Below are 11,827 nucleotides of genomic sequence, written 5' to 3'. Positions count from 1 at the left end.
AACATAAAACAACGAGGAAATTTGTTTTATAGATACAAGATGTTGTTTTATGTGTGCCAATGAGACAATTCTACATCCAAATCACAATTAGTAAAAAGTAAACCATTATAGGTCAAAGAACTTCCTTCAACACGGAGCCTTGGTTCACACCAAACAGCAAGATAGAAAGAACTCCTGAAAAGAACTATTGTGAAACTGTAAATACAGTTAATTAAACCAACGCTCTAATCTATAAAAAAATCGAGAAACGAGAAACACAAATATGAACCATTTTAAAACTAATTTTCTCAAATATTAGTAAAATATATTAACCTGCTTTATCTTACAGTCATTTTGATGTTAACAAGTTCAATTCCTTCTTTTCAGACAGAAACAATACCGCTTATCATTTGAAATCATCCAAATCTGTATATTTTTGTTCCTATGAATATTCATAAAAGAGGGACGAACGATACCAGAGCAGTCAAACTGAAAAATCTCTTTCTGTTGGGCCACTCAATGTCATATAGCTCAAATATTTATACATCCTTGGTCTTTAAAATTGTTAAGGAAGCTGGCTTGTCATGTCTTGGATTTTTTGTCAGATGTTCGGAATCCTCTGGTTTTATCCATTTGAAAGCTTTGAAAAAATATGCCTGGAGTGGTGACCCCCATTTGTCTTTTTATAAATCTTTTACATGTATATTGATAAGCCATCTGTAAAAGTCTTATAAGATTTAAATTCTTTGAACAGCTTTTGAGAATTTCTACTTGTCAATGATAAAGCTAAGAAAAGTTATGAGAGAATATTTTCCCGCCAAAATTTCATAGACTAATATGTCGAAAACAAGCACAGTGACCTATATATTTTTTTGCTCTTTGTATTCCTTTATTAATCCACTATCAATATAAACTAGTGTTTTAAAAAGTTAATAACTCTGAAACTGAGAAGCGAACTTCCTTAAGTTAGAGCATTCCTATTAATTTGTAATCCAAGGAAGTGGTTCAGATGCGTAAACTTAATAAAGCGTTATTTGAATTTAAACTACTTAAAACAACTCTATTTTATTTATGTGAAGTAATTTTGGAATTTTCCATAGCATGTACAAAATGATCATTTTTTTCTTCAAATAATAATAGGATGAAGACATCTAATAAGAAGCATCTAGTGCCTATCTTTAGGGAGCATCCATTTAACTCCAAAAGGGGAGGTGTGAAGGATGTCTTGTCTGAGTCATATCTTCTTATCTTAGTTTTTCAACGCTATCAATTATTTTTTTTCTTCTTCTAAATTTAACAATTGGGAACATCTTGATTCAGAATATTTTTGTCATCAGCATGACTATCATGCCCAACAAGGGGCATTATGTTTTTCGTCTGTCCAACTTCCGGTCAAAGAATTTGAACATAGAAAAGGCGAGTTGGGCATCATGTATTATGGACACATTCTTTTTTCATCAAATTTGGGATCAGAATATATTTTAAGGAAAAAAACATTTTCACCCTTTTGAAGGTAAATGGCCGTTCTCTAAAATATACAGTTATACCTTTATATATAAAATGAAAAAAACCAGCATGGCATTGTTTAGATTTTATAAGCAAAACCTGTTTGATCACAACTGTCAGCACTTATATCACTTGACACTAACATCAATCCTGTTTCTCTGTTAATGTCTATTGCTACAGGAGATTTGATTCCATCAGCTTCTGATAAGACTGTCTAACTGGTTTGACCATCTGGTGATACTACCACTATTTTGTTCTTTTCATAAGAAGATATAAAGACAAAGCCATTTTGGTCTATCGCAAGTCCTCCTGAATAGTCAATATCATGGCTCTGAAATGTCCAAAGTACGTCTCCAGTACTTGTATAGCACCTTACTTGGTCTTCATAGAAAACGGTACCATATATATTTCCTTGGAATAATGAAATACTTTTCAGTTTAACCACGCCTTCTAAAATTGTATGAGACATGTCAATCAGATTCACGCTAGTGCACTTGTCATCACTACTGATGACCAAAGTTTTACCATCACTCGCTACTCCATAACATTTATGAGAAAGTTTTGTTGTATTCATTATTTTGTTTTTTTCTACATCTACAAGTGCTATCTGGTTAGCTTCTAATGTGACAGCAACTGTACTATTACTGACAAAGCAAGCAGTATTTGGATATTCTTTGAATGTTATAATCTTTCTGATATATATTCCTTCATTACTGAACAGATGTAGACGTTTTTTGTCGTGATGAATTATTATAGATTTACCATCGGGTAATACCAGACAGGACCATATTATTCCTAAAGACTTGATATCTTTTGGAATAGTAAGTCGTCTCAATAATGATGGCTTAATCTGATCAATTTCACAAACATTTGGAACACATTGCTGGTCATTGGGTGGATTGCATATTACTTCCATGATAAATGTATCTTTTGGTGATATTGAGCTAATGGGTTTTAGTTCTGTCACGTATGGAATTCCTTTGAGTTTTTTCACAATCTAAAATATATCAATTTTCAGTAATATAAAATGGTTAGCCCTCAATTATAACTGAATCAATGTTTCTTTTTCGAGAAAATGCCTAGTAACTTAATGCAACAAATATATGTTAATCATGCATATTCTTCTCTTCTTTATAATTATCAAAATGGTTACGATACATAGAAAGGGAAAAAGGGGTGAAATCAAAAACCATGAAAATTAAAGATAAGACCATAACAAGAAAAATGAACAAAATAAAAAATGACAAACATATTGGTTTATGTCCCACCCGTGACGAACGTCACGAAATGTGAGACAAAGTGTTGCAAATTCGTTGGCAACAAGGATTGCTCATTGTACCTTGATCACAATAAATAAACTCTTCATAAATACCAGGACTAAATTTCATATATACGCCAGACGCGCGTTTCGTCTACATAAGACTCATTAGTGACGCTCGAATCCAAAAAAGTTTTAAAAAGTCAAATAAAGTACGAAGTTTCGACCACAAATCCCAGTTAAAATCAGTTTCTTATAGACAACATATTTGTTGAATTTCGAAGTTGACTTTTTCAGCAAATTGTCGGAATGTCAAGGGAACTAGCTGTGCGCCTCTTCTTGCCGACCTCATCTTATTTTCATATGAGTCGGAGTTCCTTGAGACACTTGAAACCAAAACAAGAAAATCAAAGAACCCATATCATTTAATTTCACATTCAGATATATGGATGATGTTCTTTCAATTAACAATCAAAACTTTTCTGTTTTGGTTCCATTAAAATATCCTCAAGAACTAGAAACTAATAAAACAACAGATACGGCTTCTTCTGCTAATTTTAAACTTAGAAATTAGCGGTCATCTTGTTATCAGAATATATAACAACGAGACGATTTGAAGTTGAATTTATCAATTCCCCCACCTTAGTAGCAGTATACCAACTTAATCAGCATAAGGAATATTCATTTATTAACTCATTCGATGTTCAAGATCTTGCAAATGCTACTCATAGTCGTTAAAGATAACCGGTGCCTTAGCAGAATGTTGATGGACCAGCTAGGGATTTGTCACATAACATAAGGAGGATATATAATACCTTTTTGGTAAATATTACGTATCAACTAGATTACGATGTTAATGCAAATTGAATGTAGACTGCTATAATCATATTTTTTGACAATTTTACCGATAATATGTATTTTAGTTTTGCTCATATATCGTTGTTAATATAATGGGATTTTGTCCGACTGTCATACAAGTGAGAGGTTTCGCGAGCTATAAATCAGATTTAGTTGATCATGTTATGCCTATGAAAATGCTTTTACAAAATCAGGTATATTACAGTTGTTATCCATTCTTTTGATGTGTTTGAGCTTTTGATTTTTCCATTTGCTTAGGGACCTTCCGTTTAGAATTTTCCTCGGAGTTCAGTATTTTTGTTATTTAACTTTTCAGTTATGCAAAAGACACATATAACCATGTCACTCTATTTGCATTAAAATTGGCAAAAGGGCATGATAAGGACACGTTTCTAAATGGACGCTAATCATAAGATAGATTTAACTTAATTGTTTTCAGCTTTTGTACACATACTATCTGTGATGGTTTCCTTTAGGTGAATATGTCAACGTTAATAGCATTGTTAAATATGTCTATGTATTATAAAATGCAAAGGAGACATAACTCTTAATCACTTTCTATCCAGTTATCGCCTTAAAAAGCCTAGAGGGTCACTTTGTATAATTGGATGTATTGGGATGTGCCAAAAACAAACCTGTCATGATTTCGCGAGATTTTATATAGAAATTACCTTCCTTTTTATAACATCTGTATTAAAATGGATTTACGTTATGTCAAATTAAACCATATCATTTGAAAGTTAACGTATCAAATAAAGTTCCAAAATGAACCCCTGTGAATTTGTCTCCCTGGTTATATACGAGTATTAGTAATTCTTTCTTAAATATCTATATAACTGAAAGTAATGAATTTCAGTGAATGTTACACTAAAATGGGTATATATTTTTTATGGCAAAAATGGCAAAACTGTACCAATAAAAATATCGGGGTTAATAAGTTGAGTGTTGATACTAATTTTTACATGTGGATGTGGACAGTGAATAAACAGCAGAGTTTCTTAACTATGGTAGCGAAATGTCACCAATTCAGAATTTCTCTCTCAATTGTCAACGATGATTATTTAAATGTATCTAAGCGTAATCATAGTTAATCTTTATCTGAGCGTCACTGATGAGTCTTATATAGACGAAACGCACGTCTGATGTATTAAATTATAAGCCTGGTACCTTTTGAAAGCTAGTATTTGTGTGTTTCTCTGTCCTGTATGTTCTCCCATTTATTTTTTTATTTTAGTCCTGTCATGTAATGTTGTAATTTTAATGTTATATTTAACATTGCCATAAAAGCGGAGATTTTGCTAGACACAAAACCAAGTTCAACCCACCATTTTTTTTTAAATGTCCTGTACCAAGTCAAGAAAATGGCCATTGTTATATTATAGTTCGTTTCTGTGTTGCATTTTAGCGTTGTGTTTCTGTTGTTTCGTTGTTCACCTCTTATATTAAATGTTTTCCTCAGTTTTAGTTTGTAACCCGAATTTGTTTTTTCCTCAATCGATGTATGAATTTCGAATAGCGGTATACTACTGTTGCCTTTTTTAACTTCAGATATATACAGAAACGCAACTAAAGTAGCTTGTGTGTACAAATATGATTGTGTGTTTCGATCTTTTTTAAGTTATCAGTGTTTGTTTTTAATTTTATAATCTCATGTGTAGTTTTTCGTTTATTTTGTCAGTGTGTATCACCAATGTGAGACTAAACAAATCATTGGTATCATTAAACATGATAACGTTTTGAATCTCTCCTTTAAAAAGTGTTAAATCTCACTGTGTAATTTGCATGTTTACACACATTTTTTCATCACAAACTGTGAACTTTATCATCTTTCTAATTTCTTGTGTAAAGAACTATAAGGTTTTTCATTCTCATGGTACTGTAATCAGAATATTAAATAGGGTTAATGAATTATTTACACAAATAGTTGAACTACTCCAACATTCTTACCTGGCCATTTTGACAGGAAGGAATTTGCTTATGGAAGTCAAATATCAATATATCTGTGATACTTCTTTACTTACCTGGAGTTATTGATTGAAATTTAAATACTTATTTTTAACTATTGACAAAAATTTCCGAAGAGTCACGAAAGCGTAAAATCAATGGGATTAATGTAAATATAGATATAAGGACATTTGGTGTATTTGCCAATGAGTCAAATATATCAACTTCTGGCAACCGTACAGTCTTCAACAATGAAAGCAAACCCATTACTTAATATTCGGCTATAAAAGGTCTCGAATAAAACACATAATGAACACATTAAATTAGAAAAATAACGGCTTATAAATAACAAATAACTTACGAAGTTGTCAGACATGAAGCAACGATAACCACGGTACAGGAACCGAACATGATACAGACAAATACAGAACGTGTCGGGGTGAAATATGTTTGTTGATATTACGTCAACCTGTACGATGATTTAAGATTTTTCGAAGAATGGTATATTTTTTTTATTGAAAAACGACAAAGTATATATTTGTATGCAAAGACGGCAGAGAAAACATGTTTGATTATTTGCATTTGAGCCTTGAAAACAATTTTAAGCAATTGTGGGTACTCTTAGATCGGTATTATATGTCTTTTGTATTGAAGTGAAAAATAATAATGCTCATTACACGAAGATTCGATTATTTTCTAAAATGATTTAATTCAATGTTTTCTTTTGTAGTATTGACTCTCTTTTGTCACAGGTTAACACTGTGTGTGGTGATATGAATTGTCATTGATATTGTTATATTTATAAATTAACATTTTACAAAATTAAGAATTTTTTGAAATACTAAGGCTTTTCTACCTCAGGCAATATATTACCGTAGCTGTATTTGGCAAAACTTTTAGGGTTTTTGGTCCTCAATGCTCTTCAACTTCGTACTTTATTTGACCTTTTTAACTTTTTTGGATTCGAGCGTCACTGATGAGTCTTTTGTAAACGAAACGCGCGTCTGGCGTATAATATAAAATTTAGTTCTGGTATCTATGATGAGTTTATTCATATATTGCTGACCTAACGCACAAACCTGTATTTAAGTGATTATCGTTGGTTGCTGCTCGAGATGATTTTCGTTCGTGTATAGTTAGTTTTCATATATAAAATAATGTAGAATTTTCTTTATTTATCTTTAATTGCTAGTTCATGTCATATCAACATATTTCTATAAAGTGTAAACATCTTGTTTTCATAAAATGCTCGTTGATTAGACCCCGTTCTAATGTCATAAGTAGGCTAACATACGGTATAGACGCTTAGGAATGTATCTTGGTCTTTAAATATACGTTTTGTATTATTCGTTTTTATATTCTTTTATTCAAATAAACATGAGCGAATGTTATAAGGGATTTCTATCTAATTATTATGCAATTATATTTATACCAGATATATAACCTTATTTTCTGCAAATTCACTACTAAGGTTGAAACTCTAATTTTTATGATTTTTTTCAAAGTACATTGCACACAATAATTTCAAAAGAAGGTTGAAACAACAAATTATATATTTGTATGCAAAGATGGCAGAGAAAACATGTTTGATTATTTACATTTGAGCCTTGAACACAATTTTAAGAAATTGTGGGTACTCTTAGATCGGTATAATTTGTCTTTTGTATTGAAATGAAAATAATAATGCTCAGGGCTCATTAAACGAGGATTCGATTATTCTCTAAAATGATGTAATTCTATGTTTTCTTTTGTAGTATTGACTTTGTATTGTCATAGGTTAACACTCCCACACATGTTTATCCCCGCCACATTTTGTATATTGCTGTCCTAACGCACAAACCTGTACTTAAGTGATTATCGTTGGTTGCTGCTCGAGATAATTTTCGTTCGTGTATAGTTGGTTTTCATATATAAAATAATGTAGGATTTTCTTTATTTATCTTTAATTGCTAGTTCATGTCATATCAAAATATTTCTATAAAGTGTACATATCTTCTTTCATAAATTGCTCGTTGATTATACCCCGTTCTAAGGTCATAAGTAGGCCAACATACGGTATAGACGCTTATGAATGTATCTTGGTCTTTAAATATACGTTTTGTATTGGTAGCCTATATATTCTTTTATTCAAATAAACATGAGCAAACGTTATAAGTGATTTCTATCTGATTATTATACAATTATATTTATACCAGATGTATAACCTTATTTTCTGCAAATTCACTACTAAGGTTAAAACTCTAATTTTTATGATTTTTTTTTAAAGTACACTGCACACAATTATATCAAAAGAAGGTCACCTGAAACAAGTCCAGTAATAATTAGATCAAGGATTGAACTTACATGTATACTGTTATATATTACACAATATTTATTTTGCCATGTCATAGCCGTGAAATATTCCTAATTGCCCTTTAACTCCTGTTTGACATTTCAGCTTTATGACATGTGTGTTGGTTCTAAAGTTAAATCATTAGACACTTTCAACTTATCAAGCAGGAACAACATGCATAAATGAAATCATGTGTACAAGTTTGGACTAGGAATCGTAAATTAAAACAATGCGAAAATCGACTAATTTACACTACGATATCGTTAAATAATATTGGATACCTTGCATATACTATGTTTTTCTAAAACATATGATCATATCGCTGAATTTCCATCTCTTGAATTATTGAAATTATGCATTGACACTAATATCTTGGTGTAAATAAGAAACACCAATTCGGGCTAGCACCCTCAAGGTGTGTCTAATACTTATACTTAACATCTAATACAGTAAACTAGTGGGTTTAGTAGCAATATAGCGAATAGCTACAGCCCATACTCCTTTGATTCGTGTGGGCTAAATAAAATGAATGGTAAAGCATTTAAATCGGGAATTTCAAATAATATAAAGCAGGAGGTTTAGCATGCCATTTAACTAGGTTCAACCCACCATTTTTTTCTTAAATTTTCCTTACCAAGTCAGGAATATGGCATATGCTTTTTAACAGTTCGTTTCTATGTGTGTTGGCGTCTGTTTTTGTTGCACTTTTGTGTTTCTGCTGTTTTCCTCCTATAGTTGTTGGGTTTCTCTCGGTTTTGGTTTCTAACCCGTATTTGTTTTTTTCTCAATCAATCTACGACTTTTGAACAGCGGTATACTACAGTTGTCTTTATATATAAGCTAATAAAGAGTTGATATATTGATATTGATATATTTGTTTTTTCAGACCTTCTATATATACATGCAGGTGAAAAATAGATAAACAAAATCTGCCATTGAATTGGTTTAACAAATCTGGTTTATGCTAGGGAAACAGCTGATGATTTTTAACATTTCAACTAAATGCACTTCTTCAAGAACTAAACTTTATCTAAATGTATTTTAACGTGGTAGACATGTTAGATTTTTTCTCTCGAAAATAAAGCGTCAGGGGAAAACACAATGTACAAGAGGACTGAAGGGCATATGAATAGTAATTGTCGGCTACGTCACCTAGCAAAATAAAAAACTAATCAAAACAGAAACGACAAATAGAGGGTAATATACTGCTTTCAACAAAAGATAAAGAACAGTAAGAACCAGGTTAACATGGGTTAAGTAAAAGAGACAATTTAATTAAGCCGTAACGTTTATATAGGGTACATATGTGGGTTGTTGTGCTTGCCGTGAAACCTTGTTTAACCCTGTTTTCTTAAAATGTTCTGTACCGAGTCAGGAATATGGCAGTTTGTGTTATCTATGTTTGTTGGCGTCTGCTTATGCCGTAGTTCAGTGTGTCTGTTTTTCCATATTTTTCCTCTTAAAGTTGATGTGTTTCCCTCGGTTTTAGTTTGTTACTCAGATTTGGTTTGTCTTTATCCAATTATGACTATTAAACAGTGCTATACTACTGTTGCCATTATTTATACTAGTTAGTTTCACAAATAAAACAGTTGAAATACAACGAGTAACTTTAAATGTTTACAATACATGAAGTGAAACATGACTTTTATGTCAAGTTTGTAAATTTTTCATTTATTTTGTAGGATCATAATTGTTTTAAAGAAACATCATACCCACTCTAGAAAGACGTAGATAATGGTTCCATATTTCTACAACTAATCGTCTTTCCCTTTCAACAGTACGTGCACTTTTTTTTATTTTTGTAACTACTCATTGTGCAATCTCATTCTTAAGGGCATACGATACAGTTACAGGGAAGGTAATGACGTTGCTAACGTAAAATGATATTTTCGCGACTTCAAACTATGACATTTCGGGGTAAGATGCATTTTTCGACTGATTTTTATCATTCGAACTGATTTAATTTGAAAACGAGTGCATTGACCCCTATTTTTGAAAACAGCAATTTGTTTCATTTTGCAAGGAGATTATGTGACCCAAACTGTAAATAGCGCATTTTTTTAAATTTTGATAAACATGCAGCAAAAAATGACGTTTTTTCCTCTATTCATGATCATTTGATAAATGTGAGTTATTTCTGAATAAAAATTGCATAATTTTTAATAATACTTATAAAATACAGAAATTACCGATTATTTAACAAAAAAACAATTTGTGTTTATCTTTTAAAACAAAAAAGTTATGTCTTTCTTTCGAAAAAGAAAATACGGACACAAATCTGAATTTTGAGCAAGTATACCAAATTTCGACCTCATTTTACTCAAAAAGTAGCACATGAAGGTATATTTTTTATTACATATTTGATTTAATCAGGTACAAAATAGCCTATATGCAAATTTTCATCAACTTGTAAATACAGGTTCAAAACTGTATCGTATGCCCTTAAATCTACTGAACAGGCTAATTGCAAAAGTAAACTCAGATTTTCATCAAACTGTAAACTTTCAATTGTAATGATTAGTCAACAGAACATTGGCTCTTCTTTCAGGTCAATTATTTATTGGATAGATCAAGTAATCAGGTATTTATACGTGAATTATTTGGTTTTGGCGTTCCTGATGAAAAAAAGCATGAAAACAAATTGTACACGTAATAAATTTCATGAGTCCGAAGCGCTCAACTTAACTTAAATAAAAAGAAGCGCTTAGGGTGCGTCAAACTTTTAAAAGTTTATTTTAATTTTTTTATTACGTTTTGATATAATTTAAAAACATATAAGGACGAGGAGATAAAACCTTTGATTGTACTTCATACACCAAAAAATTTCAAACAAAGATATTAGGAGGAAAGATTAACCATGACACTCCGTAAATTTATGGACACCTTCACGAGTTGGTTGATCTATACGATGTGTCTTTGTCAAAACTAACCTTTTTTTACCACGTATTATATTGTGGTTTTCGATCCATTTACGTCGTCTGGTCTTTTAAGTACTGAACGTGACCTTTTATCGAATATAACCGTTTTGCTGAATGTGAATTCGCATTACTATAAGACGTGTGACGGTATTTATTTATACACCATTCATGAAATCAATTATGGTGTTGTATTTGTAATTCTGATCAGATATTGTTAAATGTATTATCGGTTGTATTTGTAATTATATTTTTTTTATATCTTTTATTCGTATGTAAAAGGTAATATCATTTATTGTCCAGTTAATTTGTAGGGTTTTAGTTTGAAGCAACTAAACGTACACGATTCATTTGTATTACTGTTTGATAAACATCGACATAGCTAGATAATACAATTAATTATCTAACTACTAACATAATTCTTTATTAATATTCTTGTAATTGGTATAAAATACATAAAATACTAGGACAACAAACCTGATCCTGAACTACATCGTATATCCAAATTTTAGAAATTTACCTGTGACGTCACTTATGTGAGGTTATCCAGTCGTGTGACAGACAATGCGTTGGTTCTGTTGTGCTGTTTTTATGTGGTGTCCTAAATTGTTTCATGTGTTCATTTTTTTTCTGTGGTAGGCATGTCAAAATGCACTATTGTACTGTCTATTTGTGTATTTCTCTGTCATGAAATTTCATGAATGACATCGTTACCACAAATTTTTCAAAACCTTTTCTTAATTCTTCCATAGAAACAAATATTTGGTTTGCAAGTGTGGCCTCACTCATAGAAAACGTAATAGCACATCGTAAATTTTACGGTGATGTTGTTTACCGAGTCCGGAAAATTAGATACAACCCAGGTAAACTTATCAATCCTTTAAATGAACTTATTCTGAAAGGTTACCAACCCAACGATGCTATTAAATCTTTGAATATTGTATTTATATTGTATTTATATTGATTTTGTTATCAGTAAATTAAAACCATACTTAATATGATTGTTGTACATATATGCACTTTTACGGTGCT

At 31.2% G+C, this 11,827-nt stretch overlaps 1 protein-coding gene across 1 annotated transcript; it reads right to left on the bottom strand.

Annotated features, from left to right (window-relative positions):
• Nucleotides 1–1,544: 1,544 nt before the first annotated feature.
• Nucleotides 1,545–5,610, bottom strand: LOC134709246 (uncharacterized). The gene is made up of 2 exons (XM_063569415.1): nucleotides 5,549–5,610; nucleotides 1,545–2,482 (listed from the first exon to the last, which is right to left on the bottom strand). Exon 2 carries the CDS (start codon nucleotides 2,399–2,401, stop codon nucleotides 1,700–1,702), a length of 702 nt encoding a protein of 233 aa, XP_063425485.1. The 5' UTR covers nucleotides 2,402–2,482; nucleotides 5,549–5,610; the 3' UTR covers nucleotides 1,545–1,699.
• Nucleotides 5,611–11,827: the final 6,217 nt, after the last annotated feature.

This window comes from Mytilus trossulus, chromosome 3 (assembly GCF_036588685.1).
Source record: "Mytilus trossulus isolate FHL-02 chromosome 3, PNRI_Mtr1.1.1.hap1, whole genome shotgun sequence".
In the NCBI taxonomy this organism is placed as follows: Eukaryota; Metazoa; Mollusca; class Bivalvia; order Mytilida; family Mytilidae; genus Mytilus; species Mytilus trossulus.
This window is presented reverse-complemented; position numbering and strand designations above follow the sequence as displayed.

Coding starts and splice junctions, on each gene's coding strand:
- LOC134709246 (XM_063569415.1), bottom strand. CDS start 2,401: ATGGAAGTAATATGCAATCCACCCAATGACCAGCAATGTGTTCCAAAT.